Source organism: Heptranchias perlo, chromosome 22 (assembly GCF_035084215.1).
Source record: "Heptranchias perlo isolate sHepPer1 chromosome 22, sHepPer1.hap1, whole genome shotgun sequence".
NCBI classification, from domain to species: domain Eukaryota; kingdom Metazoa; phylum Chordata; class Chondrichthyes; order Hexanchiformes; family Hexanchidae; genus Heptranchias; species Heptranchias perlo.
Window position 1 is genome coordinate 10,000,782 of NC_090346.1, and position 18,027 is coordinate 10,018,808.

The window sequence follows — 18,027 nt, forward strand, 5'->3', positions numbered from 1 at the left end:
TTCCTTAAATATTAGGGATTGACTGATGGCGTTGATTCTGTCAAAGTGTGCAGAGAGTCTGGCCTGTAAACTAGGGAGGTTCCTGTACATCTCACTAGATCCTTCAAGTAACTTTTTATTAAAGTTGTGATTTCAAGAAAATCAAATTAAACTCCTGTGCAATGAACCTTTCGACCAACATCTAAAAACAGATGATCTGGTCATTATCACATTGCTGTTTGTGGGACCTTGCTGTGCGTAAATTGGCTGCCGCGTTTCCCGCATTACAGCAGAGGCTACACTTCAAAAAAGTACTTAATTAACTGTAAAGTGCTTTGGGGTGTCCTGAGGTGATAAAGGCACTATTTAAATACAAGTCTTTTTTTAAAAAAACTGGCTGTATTTTCCATTTTATCTTGCTCACCTTTTTAAAAAATGTCACCATTGTTTTCAGGTGGTGCAAAAAACACAAGGAATGGAGATTTCAAAAGACGAGGCAGACCTGGCTCCTACAGCACATGTACGATTGTGATAAGGTAATGCATCAATATTGAGAAAATGTGAATAAAATCCCACTTTGAAACTGTGCCAATCACAGACTCAAAAGTCAACACTATGCAAACAAATTAGATATCATAGAACATTAAAATGCACTTACATGCTCAATTTGGATTTAGTCCAAAGTAGCATTTTAGAGAAGTTCTTCATTTTCCTGTCTCATGACAGCTGTACTCCCAGTATCAATAGTCGTCAATCTCCGTTTTGATGCTAATGGTATTAGCAAAGGAGATTCTTCAGTTCTCTGTAGCTGATGAATGATGTACTTTTATAAACTCTACACACAAAGATCAAAGATAGACCAGTCTAAGTCATCAAACAAAAGCTAGTTCTACCATTTAATGGGATTTCTGTGTGTGAGTGCGCGCGCGCGTGTGTGTGTTTGTTTGTGTGCGTGTGTGTTTGTTTGTGTGTGTGTGTGTGTTTGTGTACATTTACCCATTTCTCTCCTCTTCCCCCTCCCCCAAGTATTCAAGCTAGTCTGGCAACGCTTTGATTTTAAAATTCTCATTCTTGTTTTAAAATCCCTCCAGGGCCTCGCCCCTTCCTATCTCTGTAACCTCCACCAGCCCTACAACCCTCCGAGATCTTTGCACTCCTCCAATTCTGGCCTCTTGCGCATCCCCGATTTTAATCGCTCCACCATTGGTGGCCGTACCTTCAGCTGCCTAGGCCCTAAGCTCTGGAATTCCCTCCCTAAACCTCTCCTCCTTTAAGATGCTCCTTAAAACCTACTTCTTTGACCAAGCTTTTGGTCACCTGTCCTAATATCTTTCTGTGTGGCTCGGTGTCAAATTTTGTTCGAAAATCCCTCCTGTGAAGTGTTTTGGGACGTTTTACTACATTAAAGGCGCTATATAAATGCAAGTAGTTGTTGTTGTAGTCTTCTCGATCAGGAGAGCTGGATGTTGCATACTCCAAGCACCTTCAAGGATGCTGTCAATTCCATACAGGGAGTTTGTGGGGAGAGGGGAGGGGAAGGGAAGAGTCCTGCCTGGATAATTTTCCCCAAATCTTTCTTCTTTTTAAAAAAAAAACACTTGTGTACCTCCCAGTTGGCTTGTTGAGTTTATCCAGTGAATAGCTGAGCCCTACAGAGAATGAAACTTTCAGGTTTGATCCCTGGTCTGTGCTGAGCAAGATGACCTCAACCAACATCACTTTAAAAAAAGAGATGATCTGGTCATTATCACATTGCTGTTTGTGGGATCTTGCTGTGCGCAAATTGGCTGCCACATTTCCTACATTACAACAGTGACTACACTTCAAAAGTACTTCATTGGCTGCGAAGCGCTTTGCAAGTTCGTTCTTTCTTCTGATTGTTATCAAGTGACCCTCCCCAACTGAAAAGTGCATGTGTGTGGATGTCAGGGTAACCCAGGATTGGGTTCAGCTGTGACTTTTCTCCCATGTCTTGGTTGAATATCCTGTCAAGATTCTGCTAAACTCGCGCATGAAGAGGGAGTCACTTGGCGGAGGTAGCGAATCGCTGGCACTGCCCATGCAAATGTACAACAGTGCAAGTCGATGCCTTCAGGGAAGAAGGGCTATGGGGAAAGAGCAGGAGGAGTGGGACTAATTGGATGGCTCTTTCAAAAGAGCCAGCACAGGCACTATGGGCCGAATAGCTCTATGATTCTGTGGAAATGTTTGTGACGGAGAAATAAACTATTGTTTCTCAAACCTGTGTATGTGGGCAAAGGAACAGCGAAAAGACGTTCTGATGTTTGTTTTAAAGGAGCCAGTGTCATTTTGATGGCCCAGCAAGATAATGTTTCTGTAAGCGAAGGAGAAAATAACACCTGCATGCAAATTATTGCTAGAAAGTTGGCAGCAGTGAGCTGCAATCTAGGATTAAGCCAACCCATTCACCAGTCCGACAAGTTTCTGTTCATGCCATCGGAATGAAGGCAGTTTGTGCGGAGTTGTTAGGTAACTAACCTATTAATGACAAGTTAACATTGTGTCAGAGTGCACTCTTTATTCAGTGTGTGAGTTTGTAATATATATTGGCCAGAGAGTTCCCGAGTAATCAGCTGCAAGAGTATAAGCCTGCAGCAGTTGTATCACAAGATGGACCATGCTAGGTGTAGGCAGGACAGAATTAAGATGGAATTTTTTTTAAAAACAAACAAAATAAAAACAAGAGGTATAACCAAAAATTCCAATAAATTATGTCAAAGCTTTCTCATGTCACCCAACATTTAGATTACTGTCTTGTAATAATTCTCTGGGATTTTATTTTGAGTGAACTTTGTTGCTATCTCCTGTCCCAGGTTATGAAAGAAAGACTTGCATTTATATAGTGCTTTTCACGACCTCAGGGCGTCCTAAAGCACTTTACAGCCAATTAAGTACTTTTGAAGTGTAGTCACTATTGTAATGTAGGAAACACAGCAGCCAATTTGCGCACAGCAAGGTCCCACAAACAGCAATGAGTTAATGACCAGCTAATCTTTTTTTTAGTGATGTTGATTAAGGGATAAATATTGGCCAGGACACAGGGGCGAACTCCCCTGTTCTTCTTCGAAATAGTTTCATGGGATCTTTTATGTTCAACTGAGAGGGCAGACAGGGCCTCGGTTTAATGTCTCATCCAAAAGACGGCACCTCCAACAATGCAGCACTCCCCCAGTACTGCACTGGGAGTGTCGGCCTAGATTTTGTGCTCAAGTCTCTGGAGTGGGAATTGAACCCATGACCTTCTGACTCAGAGGCGAGAGTCCTACCCACTAAGCCACAACTGACACTGAACGTGAATTGATGTTCCAGGAATGACACCTCCTCCTGTCGCAAAGGGGAGAAGAAATCAGATTGCAGCTTGCTGCCGACATGGAAAGCAGCAACCAGAGGCCCAAAACCCCGAAGATCATCTTGGGTGGGGGGGTGGGGGGGGCGGAGAGAAAGGGGTGTGACGTCTTAAATAGACACCTTGCTTGCTCAATCTTCGGGCTTCCCCCAAGACCCACGCTGGCCTTTCGCCCAGAAGATAGGGTTAGTTCCCGGGGTCAGAGGCCAGGAGAATCAGCCCCAACAAACTTTCCTTTCTCAGCATGCTGGTCTCTCTCAATTTTAAGTACTCATGGTGGACCCATACCTGCTGGCTGACCTGTATTTACACAATCTTCTGTTTTAGTTTCGGATTTCCGGCATTTGCAGTTTATTTTTTTTATTTATGCCAGGCTTTATGGTCAAGCTATATTTGATTTTCTTTTGCAGTTTAGGACCATGAATTAAGTAGGACGATACTTCACCAAGTGTAGCTTATATTATATAAATATAATGAAAGAAATATAATGATACACTACAAACTGAAGCCACAGTTTTTTTTATTGTGTCAAGTTTTTAAAAAGCATTTGATAATTAAATATCGTCTTTTTTTTTTAAGGTTTCCACAAGATTCACAAACTGCTATTCTACTCGATATAGCTGCTTTCTGCTTGGTATAAGTTAGGGAACTGTTGTTTCAGTACAGTTATTATGAAATTCCTTTTATGGAGAACCCAAGGTGACAGGCCAGAGGGGCCAAATGCAGGGCACAACCAAGGTTGAAAAGAGTCAGAGAAAACACACTTGGAACACCGTGCACAGTTCTGATCTCCATATTATAAAAAGGATATAGAGGCACTGGAGTAGGCGCAAAAAATAATTAGAAGGATCATACCAGAACTGACAGGTTATACTTCTCAGGAAAGGCTGGACAGGTTGGGGCTCTTTTCTCAACCGTGGCTCAGTGGGTAGCACTCTCGTCTCTGAGTCAGAAGGTCGTGGGTTCAAGTCCCACTCCAGAGACTTGAGCACAAGATCCAGGCTGAGTATCCAGTGCAGTAGTGAGGGAGTGCTGCATTGTCAGAGGTGCCGTCTTTTGGAGGAGATGTTAAACTGAGGCCCTGTCTGTCCTTTCAGGTGGACGTTAAAGATCATGTGGCACTATTTTGAAGACAATCGGGGGAGTTCTCCCCGGTGTCCTGGCCAATATTTATCCCTCAACCAAGATCATTAAAAAAAAACAAATGATCTGGTCATTAACACATTACTGTTTGTGGGACCTTGCTGTGTGCAAATTGGCTGCTGCATTTTCTACATTATAACAGCGACTACACTTCAGAAGTACTTCATTGGCTGAGAAGTGCTTTGGGACATCCTGAGGATGTGAAAGGGCAATATAAATGCAAGTCCTTCCTTCTAGAAAAAGAGAGAGCTGAGGGGTGACCTAATAGAGGTCTTTAAAATTAGGAAGGGCTTTGATAGGGTAGACGTAGAGAAAATGTTTCCGCTTGTGGGGAAACCTAAAACTAGGGGCCATAAATATAAGATAGTCACTAATAAATCCAATAGGGAATTCAGGAGAAACTTCATTACCCAGAGAGTGGTTAGAATGGGGAACTCGCTACCACAAGGAGTAGTTGAGGCGACGAGCATAGATGCATTTAATGGGAAGCTAGTTAAATACATGAGAGAGAAAGGAATAGAAGGATATGCTGATAAGGTTAGATGAAGAGGGGTGGGAGGTGGCTCGTGTGGAACATAAACACCGACATGGACTAGTTGGGCCGAATGGCCTGTGTTTGTGTCGAAAATCCTATGTAAGATGAGATAGTGTGGGTTTTAAAAGTCCATAGGTAAAGAGTTTCACAGATTTGTGGTGCTGGGGAAAAAATGAGTTAGAGATGGTGCCGAGAATCTTAATTTCGACATAATGAGGCTGTAAGGAGGTGGAAGCTCACATGTGATTATGTCATTTGAAGCTTAGGAGGTATGAGAGAGGAAAGTTCAGAGCATCATTAAACAAATAAATAAACACGTGCAAAAGTGTGGAAATAATGTTCAGTTAATACATAATTATCTGTTTCTGGCAAAGTCCCGCTGCTTATAAATCAGATGTGGCGATTTTCACATCTGATTTATAAGCATTTTTCCACATCGTTCACCTGAGGAAGGAGGTAGCCTCCGAAAGCTTGTGAATTTAAAATAAAATTGCTGGACTATAACTTGGTGTTGTAAAATTGTTTACAATTATAAATCAGATAAAACCCTTCATTAGAAGAAAAACAAACTTCTACAGAAATTGTTCAGACAGAGGGAAAGAATGAACAGGAAAATCAAATTATGTGTGTGTTGGGAAGAAAAGATGAGTGTTAAAACAAAATGAAGATGAGAATGAGGAGAAATAGAGAATAATAAAAGGAAATGCCCAAGTCACAATTTGTTTGAGTACTTTGCCCATACCGGCCATTATAGGCTCCAGTTCCCCCAACCCCTCAAATTTAAAATTCTCATCCTTAAACCCCTTCATGGCCTCACCCTTCCCTATCCCTGTAAACTCCTCCATCCCTACAACCCCACCCCAACTCTCCATTTTCTCTGTCTCTTGTGCGTCGCCCCATCAATGGCGGCCATGCTTTCAGCTGTCTAGACCCTGAGCTCTGGAATTCCCTCCCCAAACCCCTCCGTCTCTCCTCCTTTAAAACCGACCTCTTCGACCAAGCATTTCGTTACCCCCTCCTAATATCTCCTTCTGTGGCTCAGCGTAAATTTTTCCTTTCGGGTCTCTGAAGTGCCTTGGGATGTTTTTTCTGCGTTAAAGGCACTATATAAAAGCAAGTTGTTGTTGTATACTTTACTATAATTCTAGATAACTCTAGGGTGGCCTTCAAGTAGGTCACTGCTGGAGATTGTGACCAAAGTTAGTGAGTATCCTCAATCCTGGGGATAGCTAGTCCTAGTAAAATATCTGTCACTGACCTAACAGAGAATACTTCTGCCGTTTTTTCCTGCAATTGTTTTACAACACGCTGACCTATATTATATTCATTATTCCCATAGTGTACATGGTGTAGTGAACATGATATGTTTTAGCAGAGATTGAGCTTTACTGAGTGGCCAGGATGACTCTAGGAACTGATTCCAGTCTGTGGCGATGGTGCTAGTGCCCTATTGCTGTGTGGCCTATTGCCAGCAGCAGGTCAATAGCAGCCCCATATTAGTCATACGCAAAGCACCTGCATCGTACTTCACGTAACTAGAACAGAACAGCTGTCTAAGCTGTGGTGGTATAACCAAAACCCATCAGGCAGTAACATAGCAGAATGCTAATTCTTTAATATTGTCCTACAAGTGGATGTAAAAGATCCCATGGCACTATTTCAAAGAAGAGGAGGGGAGTTCTCCCCAGAGTCCTGGCCAATATTTATCCCTCAACCAACACGTAAAAACAGATAATCTGGTCATTGTTACATTGCCGTTTGTGGGAGCTTGCTGTGCGCAAATTGGCTGTCGCGTTTCCTACATTACAACAGTGACTACACTTCAGAAAAGTGCTTCATTGCCTGTAAAGCGCTTTGGGACGTCCTGGGGTTGTGAAAGGCGCTATATAAATGCAAATTCTTTCTACTGGCTCATTGGTAAATATTCCCCAATTTCAACGTGATGCTGGCACTGTGGTGCCTGAATATGTGTCTGCTTTTAATAAATAGCATGACAACAGGGTGCAGCTGCAGATAACTGTAATAAGGATAGAGACCTCCTGAATTTGGCCTCAATGATTGCTGAGAAAACAAAGACTGGAAGAAATTGCATTAGGCCATCAACAGACAAGTCCCCGAGTTCCCACAGCCTAATAATGGGCCCAGCAATCATCCTTGTTGACTCATGAGATTTTGAAGTGGAGCCATTGCTCTTTGTACCGTACTACTTACAAATTACGTATATCAATCTACTAGACTGATAAATAATGTTGCTTGATAATTTAGGAAAATGTAAATTGAGAGTGTATGAGTTATTAAAGAGTTGCTCAGTTGTACTGTTCTCATGCATTGGATTTGGGAACATATCCACAGGGAATTTCTTTCAAAAGCATCAAGCTATTTACTGTCTTCTGCTCTATTTTAGATCTCTGATAAGCACTTCAGTCTGTTGCTCAAGTATCTGGATGGGCTGAAGGGGAATGCTCGTGAATTAACCATTCAGAAAGCAGAGGCTCTGGTTAAAGCATCTGAATCTACAGGTAAATACTTTGTGTCAAGTTGATCACATAATCAGTATGTACTGTGGTAATCTGGTATTTATACAGCACTGTAAGGATCAGTAAGTGAGTCTGAAGAAAGGTCATTAAATATTTGAATTTAATTTTTTTGTGTTGCGTAAAAAAAGTTATTGTTAAATTATACAAAAAAGTAGACATATTTTGGGTTATTGTACATGGCAGAATCCAAGCTAGATTACACATTACATGGTACCTGCAGAATTTAGATTGTGGGTCTTGTACAGTTCTTCACTTGGATGGGATTCAAACTTCTGACTTTGTTGGGAAGTTCCTAGTGGCCCTTGAAAGAGTAAGACCTGGAGGAATTAATAGACAGAAAGCCTAGTATGATTCAACCACAATAAAGTGCACTGGCTCATGGAATACAACAGCATTATGTTTAAGGGCTTTCACTTGTAAACAGCACGTTTGGATACTTTGCTGACAAAAAGATTGTAACTATGGTCAACCTTACAGTTCTATGAAAAAGGCACTTAACATCTTCTAGTTATTGCAGGCGTTTTCAGTACAATTATAACAGTGACTATACTTTAAAAAGTACCTCACCGGCTGTAACGCACTTTGGGACATCCTAAGGACCTGAGAGACACTATGTAAATGCAAGTCTTTCCTTCTCTCCTTTTCTCTTTTTCTTTCTGACTCTTTCTTTTTCTCTCTTTCTTTATTTCCTTCTTTCCTCTTTCTTTCTCTCTTTATCTTTCTATCCAAATCTTTCTTTCTTTCTATACCTCTTTCTTTCTATATCTCTTTCTTTCTTTCTTTCAGCATTTCCAACACATTTCATCCTTTAGTTATGCTAGTTTCCAAGCAGCATATTGTGTGGAAGGCCTGTATAGATTAAGCAATACCTTACATGGCAGTGCTCCATTGATTTACAACTGCTGAGACAAGAGAGGGAAATGGAGCCTCTGGGTTAAAGAATGAAATAATTATCTGTTGAGCTCATTAGGTGTCAGTTCTTTATATTGATGTGTACAAAGAAATGTAATATTTGCCCATATGTTTTCACTTGAACAGATGATTCCACTGAGGACAGCCCTCCAAAGATTGAACGAATGCGCCAAGTCCTTCAGCTTCTGTCCTGAAGCTTTTCAAAAGATTCATGTAATTATCTCTCTGTTCACAATGTAGTTGCCTTTTTCCCGGCAACAGTGAAGCTGTAGAATAATCACATGTATTCTACTTCTGCCACCGATCTTGTTTTGAGTACTCTGCTGATGACTTTTAAAAAAAAATTGCATTCCTAATCTCAGTGATTACAATAAAGTTTATAGTTTAAACAAAATGCCCTGTGCTTAAAAATAAAACCTAACTGCTCCAATGTTTCACTGAAATGGTGGATACGAGACTGTGATAAGATAATGAAAGCTAGCAGTGTCAAATAAGGACAGCGTAACTATGGTAAAAGAAACTAGACTCTACTGTATCTTTTTGTTATATGCAGCAGATCAAGCTGGGCACAAAAGTGTCTTCTAATCAGGATGGACATTTAACCAGAGTGTTGAATGAGCACAGACTAAATCAGTTAAATATTAGGGGATCTTAGCGGGAGTTACTTACAATAGAGTGACTATCTTGGTGACATACTTGCAAAAAAAAAATGAGCCATCTCATCTTCTGTTGCTGACATTCGATGAAGTCCAAATGAGGGAGTCCCAGTGGTGAAGTGTCAACAGTGGAAGATACAAACCCAAACAGCAAAACTTAGCGATAGCGGCAGATATGAGAAAGGGAAGATACCGCACGCGTTAGTCAGTGTATATATAAATATATGTGTGGTTCAGATGTCTTTATAAACTTTGACTTAATCGGAACACTTCAATATTTTTCCAGTCTTCTCCAAGGCAGCTATTCCATTTGCAGCAGGTATGTGTACGTACAGAGGGGTTGATTCTGTCCTGTCAGTAGAGCAAGCTGCTATAGTGGATGTACTTGCGCTGGTACACTTATTTTTTAAAAACTTCTTGAAGAGCCCGACTATTTCCCCTCAAATATATTTGCAGGAACACACTAACATCACCTCGTATTTATCGGTCTCATTTGACCCCATTTACACAATGTCAACCAGATTGGATGCAGTCAGCAGCTGTGATTCACTAAGCTGTCCATTCCACATGGATGCTGTGCCTACTCCGTCAACTGATTTTCAAGAGGGAATTTCGCGAGCAGAGCCTTTTGCTCATTTAAAAAAACACAGGAATAATTTGAGCACCAGCTTAATTATTTTGTAATGTATTTCTGTTGTTTTTGACTTGATCGCTCTTTAAACAGTAAGTCCCAATCACATCCTTATGGACTGACAGCTAAAGAGCTGAATTAATGGTATCATTATTTACTCGAGAACTTTAGCTCTCTGTGTGCACGCGCGGGCATGTATGTGTGTTAATTCTGTTCTCTCATACCATTAGGCTCAGTAACTTCTCTGTGAAAAAATATTATACAGTTACAAAGGTTGGATTAATCTGACAATTTAATGCAGTAAACTTGGAACAAGTGTGTCTTTAGGTACATATTGGGGATTTCCAGGTATTTGGACCCTGTGTTCTTAGCTATAGTCAAGTTTGCTGCATGGGGAGGGGGTTCTATCGTTTTGTTCTTGACCTTGCTTTCAGCTGGCGAAGGCTTATGGTCTCACTTACCATCTGAATAAACAAACCAATGAAAGCAGCATATCTTATCCCATAGGGAGATGTCTAGATACGACCCTGGACTCTCCCACTCGGGCCCAGTCAGCTGTTCATTCTTGTTCCAACCCAATTCCCTTTGTAACAGGGCACATCAAACCCAACTTTGAATAAAATTATATTTTGGGGCAAAACTCGCTGTCAACTCACTGGGGCAAGTGCAAAGTGCACGGAAGTGAGTACGTTGTAGCCCGTGCTTCTGTCACAAACTGGTAGAGTTCTGCTCAGATATACCAGAAATTTGTAACTGGTAGACAACACTAACAACAACTTGCCTTTAATGTAATAAAACGTACCAAGGCGCTTCACAGGAACGATTATCAAACAAAATTTGACACCGAGTCACATAAAGAGGTATTAGAACAGGTGACCAAAAGCTTGGTCAAAGAGGTAGGTTTTAAAGAGCGACTTAAAGGAGGAGAGAGAGGTAGAGAGGCGGAGAGGCTTGGGAAAGGAGCTCTAGAGCTTAGGGCCACCAGTGGTGGAGTGATGAAAATTGGAGATGCGCAAGAGTCCAGAATTGGAGGAACGCAGAGATCTTGGAGGGTTGTAGGGCTGGAGGAGGTTACAGAGATAGGGAGGGGGAGGGCATGGAGGGATTTGAAAACAAGGATGAGAATTCTAAAATCGAGGTGTTGCTGGACTGGGAGACAGGATGCTCAAAATTTGCTGTTTAGGCACCAAAGCTAATCAATTAATCGGTACAGAACCAATAGGCACCTCTGTAAACTTGTCAGCTATTTTTGCCCCTCACCATTTTCCTAATGAAAACTGAAGTTGAATGGAATAAATTCAGCCTCAGATAACCCAGTAGATGCCATAAAATCTCTTCAAACTTGACTTAGGCAACAGAGTAAACTTCATGAATACAAACTTCAGAAATCTCAACAAGTGTTTCTGCTGTATTTTCAAGTATTCAGTCTTGGAACTAAAACCTTCAGAAAAGGTTTAAAGAGTTTTGAGTCCGTTTCTGACAGCAGTGCTGTTAATGCAAACAACAACCATGTAAGAACATAGTGTGTTGATTAAAGTAAATGAGACTTCAAGCCCAGGCCAATCTAACCAGCTCTGTTATTGAACTATTTAAATGTCAAGCCAGCCTATCTCCCTGGACGGACTTGGTGGTTAGAGTTAATACTGTTTAAAGTCACTGTGAAGTAACAGTGGATTACAATAGAAACTGGGAGATTGGATCCACTATTGGCAGGGATAAATATCACCATGCATTTTTAACGTGGGGGTGAATGCTCATCTGCATTGCACATTAAATTCCTCAATGTGCAGCCTTCAAAGCTTTTGCGGAAGCAGACTAGAAAACCTTAAGTTTAGATTCAATGCATGTACCGTTCATACAATGGAAGACTGATGGATGGGGGTGGGGAACAAACTTATATCTCAGCTCTTTGCTCCACTTTCGGTTCGCACACTTCAGGAAACTCAGAAGTTTCCCCAAGTTAATGTCTCATTTGTACTTGAGTCCTAGAGCCTAATGATGGTGTTTCCTAGTTTATTGGTGTGCCCCATTTTAAAGAATGACTGAGTGCCTTCTACCTTCCTGGCACCAGTGTGCTTCCTTATTAGGTGCATTTTCACCACCTATGTTATCTATCCACACTGCCTCCAGCAAACACTTTTTTTTACAAACACATTGATGTACAGTGAACAAATGCAGCTGGTCAATTGTTTCAGATGGAGGCTAAAGATTTTAGGGCACTAATTGAGTAAGAGCGGGGAGTTCTCCTGGTGTCCTGGCCAACATTTCTCTCTCAAGCAACCTCAGATAAAACTGCCATTGATCTCATTGCTGCTATATTTGCCGATATAGTGACCGTGACTTTAATCCGTTACCTGAAGCACTTTGAAATGTTTCGGTGTGGTAGGGTGCTATATCACGCAAGTATTGTTTAAATGGTGGATGTTTGGGAGGAAAGTCTGGCTATTTTATACTGGAAGGACTTACATATATCTGGGTGCAGGTAAGATGTACCTTGAAGTTTGGTCTTATTGATTGCACGTTATTTCACTTGTCAAGTGCTCAGGTGATACTTAGGTGTGGAAGGATCCCAAATTATTTTAAGTAACTTTTTCCGTTTTCTTAAGAATAAGTTAAACAATCAAAAAAAACCTAAGCATTAAGTGTTCCACCAAACTATTTACAAGAAAGCAGTAACTTAAGTTCACACATTGTCAAAAGAAACATCTGGGTCAGATATCACTAACATGCAAGTCCTAGGATCAGCAAAATGGAGCGAGCTCCACGTTCCTACCATTGTAGCACCAAACTAATTGTACCATAAGAAAGACTTGCATTTCTGCAGCGCCTTTTGTGACCTCAGGACATCCCAAAGTGCTTTACAGCCAATGAAATACTTTTGAAATGTAGTCATTTGTAATGTAGGAAGTGCAACAGCCAATTTATGCACAGCAAGGTCCCACAAACAGCAATGTGATAATGACTAGATAATCTGTTTTTAGATGTTGGTTGAGGGATAAATATTGGCCAGAACACCGGTTCTTAGAAATAGAGTGGTAGGACCTTTTCCATCCGCCTGAGAGGGCAGATGGGGCCTCAGTTTAACTTCTTATCTGACAGATGGCACCTTTGACAGTGCAGCACTCCCACAGTACTGCACTGAAGTATCATCCTGGATTTTGTGCTAAAGTCTCTGGAGTGGGACTTGAGCTCACGACCTTCTGACTCAGAGGTGAGAGTGCTCCATCTCCAGAAGACTCGTGTCTACCACATCCTGACAACCTCAAACTGCCTTTATTACTCTGAGTGAGATATAAACCAAACTCTTGCCCCATTTATGTGGCTCTCGAGGGAGCTGGGAATGATTTGAAAGAGCTGGAAGAAAGTAAGCAATTTAATATCACTCCGAAAGAGGACAGCAATTTACACTAAAGAGGTATCAATTTCATGCTGCTCGAGGCCATGTCTTCCTAGGTAAGCATTGCCTTCACGTTTAAAGCTGTATTGATAACTCTTATTAGTTTATGTTGGCTGTGATATAATGCAATGTGCTCTGTAAATGACTCATAGCAATATAACATTGCAAGTGGGAACTGGATATGAGTCAAAGTTCACCCACTATAGCTCGAAAAGAATCATTACCTAAATTCTGAATTGTGAAAGACGAGATACTTCTAGGTTGTCTTGCCAAAGAATAAAAAAAATATCTTTAAATGGTATACTTTTAAGCTGCTCTTTGGGCTAATATTTGTAACCTGTTCGCCATTGTTTATTGCCATTCTAAGAATGAAAGCCAGATGTTTCATCAACCCCGTCGATAGTGCCTGCACGATTCTTGCCAAGATTTCTCTTGTTTTTAAATTTGGATCTAAAGGCAAGCACTGCCTCATCTTGAGCCTACAGTGTTATTGAATCTGTTCTTGGCAGGTCTTACTCTGTCAAGTCTGTAACTAATTGGCTAACCTTTCCATCTACTTTCAAGTATGAATGAGCAAACCCAGCAGTTACCGACTAAGAGAGATCACACTTGCGTGCATCTCTCACAAATCATTGGTGAGGCCTGTGCAAGTGTTTTTTTCAGATCAGAACCAACTGCCTTCGAGGCAAAATGGCTTACGCCACGAGCGTCAACTGATGCGGCTTTTACTATAGACGTTTGTTTTGTAATCTGAATTACTATTTTGCAGATGAATTTCTGACGCAGCATCCTCCTTTAGTGCAACGTCCTGCATTTGTGGTAATACAGTTTCTGCTAATTTAATGTTGCTGCTGCCAAAATGAAATGCCTGAAGTAACTCCTAGTTTTTCAGTTACAAGTAAGTTTAGTTGTGCCTGATGGATTTTGATCAATATTCACCCAGTGTCAGCTCAGAGCATGTATCCTGATCATGAGGTTGTTACCCTGGCTGCCTGCTTGTCATTCACATTGAAGAAAAATGTCTGCTGTTCCTCCAATTGTAGTTTACATTGAAAGTAATATTGAGGCCCATCTTCCCTCTGACTACGTCTGGTAACTTAAATTCATAACAGATTTGAGTATAGTTCTGAATGCACTGCCCAAATCTCAGGAGAGCATAGATGACCATGAATAGTAACGCTTACATTTTATGTAGTATCTTACCACATCGGAATGTCTCAAACGCACTTCACACAATAAATTATTTTTTAAAGTGCAGTGAATATTATATAGATAAATACAGCAACCATTCCACCAACAGCAACGAGATGGATGAGCAGCTGAACTATTCCTTGGTAAAACTGCTGATTGGGAGCTTGGTTTAGCATTGCATCCAAAAGAAGACACCTGCAACAATGCAGCATTCCCTCAGTACCGCACTATGGTGTCAGCCTAGATTCACAAGTTCAAAAGCAAAATACTGCGGATGCTGGAAATCTGAAATAAAAACAGAAAATGCTGGAAAACAGCAGGTCAGGCAGCATCTGTGGAGAGAGGAAAAGAGTTACCGGCCCAGAGATTACTCACCGATGGAGTCCTCTCTCTCTCTGCTGGCGAATCAATGAAACAAGTTCGTGAAAGCACACTAAAACTCGGAAATCGTGAACTTGCTCCGAATTAAAGGGCCACGCCACAATATAATCAATAAAATCATCCAACATTCGAAAAATTACCCACCTGCCCAGCTGGAACGAAGATACTTACGCCACCAAAAGGTATGCTGGAAAGTACCAGCCCTACACTACTTTTTAAAAGCGCAGTGACTATTAATGACTGGAAACAACAAAAATTAAATTTAAAAAATGTGGAATGTCAAATTACTCTTAATATTTTTTGATCATTTAAAATAAAAATTAAATTAAAAGTTAAATAAAAATTATGTAAGTTTCATTAAATTAAATCATTTGCTTGGCTTTTTTTACGATAAGATATGTTAAATTTTTATTTAAACTAACATACAGAAGTTAACTGTAAAGAACGATCTCTACTTGTCTGCTTGTGGGTGTGACTTTTCATCTTGACAGATTCTGTGGGCGAGGCTTCCATTCCCACAGTCTCTATCGATATGAGGGAACCTGTGCTGATTTCACAGCGCTGCACTTTTAAAAAAAAATTGAAGAGGGAGCAAGTGGACGTCGGAGACCATGCGGTTAGTATTTTCGTGGTGTTTGACCCCAGGATGTGCGGACAGCCCTCCCACGCAAGTTCCTGCCCAAGGTTTCAGGTCGATGACCTTTCATCAGAATTGGAAGATGTTCAGAGATCAACAGTTTTTAAGTAAGTACAGAGCCTGGGAAAAGGGGGTGGGGGGGGGGGGGTGGTGGTGGTGGTGGGGGGTGGGGGGTGGTGGTGGGGGTGGGGGGTGGTAAAGAACAAAGGTGATAGGGTGGAGGACAGAAGTGATCAAATGACAAAAGGGATGATGGTGCAAGGCAAAAGGGGGTGGTAACGGGACAAGCAAAGAAACAAAAGCTGGGTCCAGAGGTGGTATGAATGGTTACAGCAGAATAATAGAGGGGGAGGGAAGCCTGGGAAATCTGGCAAGGAGGAGAAGGCTCCTGTGGCCCGGGAATGTGATGGAGAAAGGCGGGTAAAACCCAGGGGTCTGACATGGTCTGACTTGCAATTATATCACAAATTCAATCACCGGTGAGGGGATCCGACCTGCAACCATTGGAACCAGAGCCAAGAGTGCTACCAACTGAAGCAAGGAGAAATCAGGAGTTTACATAGAGTGGAGAGTTCATGTGAAAACCAACTATCCACTCACTAATTGAGAGAGTGACTGGGTAGCTGGCTTTTACACACCCTCTCCACTATATGTATAGTGAAAGAGTAAAGAGAGAAATAACCATGCACCCAATACAGGGAATGTTGGATGAGTGGACAGTGTTAACACATTGGAGGAGTAACTAGTTTAATCTTGTGAGGATGTCCGATGGTTAAATGACCCCCCTCCAATCATGTGACATCCAAAATGTGCCCTGTTTGATGTCATTGGAATCTTTTTTTTCATTAAGCCTTGTGAAGGTACACTTTAAATTATGAGAATGGTAGTGTCCCAGAGGTAGTGAGTTCAAGTCTCACCATGGCAAGTTAAGAAATTGAATTCAATAAATCTGGTAATTTAGGGGCAAGCACAAGGTAAAATGATCATCCAAACCGTCAGATTGTCGTAAAAAACGCAACTAGTTTACTGATGGCTTTCAGGGAAGGGAAACAATTGTCGGCCTGTGGCTCCAGTCCCACAATATGTGGTTGTTTCTTAATGCCCTCTCAAGTAAACCACTCGGTTGTAAAACAACTGCAGCAGAACAGAATCATGAGAGAGATATCAGAAAGATTTATCAACATCAGCCAAAGCAGTAGATCAGGATAAGATTCAGGCACTCCTAGCCCAGTCAACAAAGCAAAGTGCTCCTTGTGAACAACGGGACTAGTGTCTAAGTTGGGAAAGGTGCCTCACTGACTTGTCAAGCAATAGTCTGACTGGTCCAACTCCCAATCATATCTATCTGCCACTATCACAGACTCCTCCATCATCATCCCCAGTCCACCTTGTACCACTTGCAGGTATAGACCCACGAGAGGTGGGGGAACAGTGATGCATAATTAGGTGGGTTTGGCCCTGGAAGCGCTGTGTTATAATAGATCTCCAAACAGTGCTGTGTTATAAAAGATCTCCAAACAGTGCTGGGTTATAATAGATCTTCAAACAGTGCTGTGTTATAAAAGATCTCCAAACAGTGCTGTGTTATAAAAGATCTCCAAACAGTGCTGGGTTATAATAGATCTTCAAACAGTGATGTTATATTAGATTTCCAGTGCTGTGTTATAATAGATCACCAGACATATTGATATGTGTGTCGTATGTTTTTCCCCAGCTTGCTTTGACATAAGTGATTTATTTCATTATAATTAAAAATAAAATAGGACTATATTCCAAGTTTCACTCACATTGGTTGTAGAACCCCAATTACAAAATTCAGGTGCAAATGTGCAGAGCAGGCACCACGCCCACTCCACCCTGTCGTATCAGGCATTGAGCAGCCTAATCTTTAAGGGATCGCTGGAGGCTGCTCAAAAAAAACGGCCCAGGGAATCTTGAGTATTTATATTTGTGAGCCCAGGTTTTCTCCTCCTGGGCCCTGCCCCCAAAAAACACCAGCCGGCTCATTCGAGACCCTTCCCCTCCCCCCCCCCCGCCCCCCCCCCCCCCAACCCAGACCTGACCTGCCAGCCAGCTCATCGTGGGAGCTAGCCAAGTGCCCGCCCTTCCAGAATCAGCGAGCTGGCGTGGGATGCCCGTTTATCGCCTGCAGCATTTAAAACCCAAACTTGCCCATCCCTTGTTGTCCTGGAAGGTGATGGTGAGCCTTCTTCAACTGAGTGACATGCTCGGCCACTTCAGAGGGCAGTTAAGAGTCAACCACATTGGTGTGGGACTGGAGTCACATATAGGCCAGACTGGGTAAGGACGGCAGGTTTTCTTCCCTAAGGGAAGGACATTAATGAACCAGTTTTTAGGACAATCCGAAAGCTTCACAGTCACTTTTACTGGGGCAATCTTTGACGTTGGACTGGATGGAGAATCATAGAATCATAGAAGTTACAACATGGAAACAGGCCCTTCGGCCCAACATGTCCATGTCGCCCAGTTTATACCACTAAGCTAGTCCCAATTTCCTGCACTTGGCCCATATCCCTCTAAACCCATCTTACCCATGTAACTGTCCAAATGCTTTTTAAAAGACAAAATTGTACCCGCCTCTAATACTGCCTCTGGCAGCTCGTTCCAGACACTCACCACCCTTTGAAAAAATTGCCCCTC

The 18,027-nt window shown here is 41.7% G+C and overlaps 1 protein-coding gene across 1 annotated transcript in view; it reads left to right on the forward strand.

The window, feature by feature from the left end:
• LOC137340468 (uncharacterized protein C7orf50-like) overlaps positions 1 to 8,889 on the forward strand; it is a 283,224-nt gene extending 274,335 nt beyond the window's left edge. Inside the window, exons 3-5 of the mRNA XM_068002917.1 lie at positions 434 to 515; positions 7,429 to 7,543; positions 8,600 to 8,889. Coding sequence (XP_067859018.1) covers positions 434 to 515; positions 7,429 to 7,543; positions 8,600 to 8,667 — 265 coding nt within the window. The 3' untranslated portion in view covers positions 8,668 to 8,889. The remainder of the gene's footprint in view (positions 1 to 433; positions 516 to 7,428; positions 7,544 to 8,599) is intronic.
• The last annotated feature ends 9,138 nt before the right edge of the window (positions 8,890 to 18,027 follow it).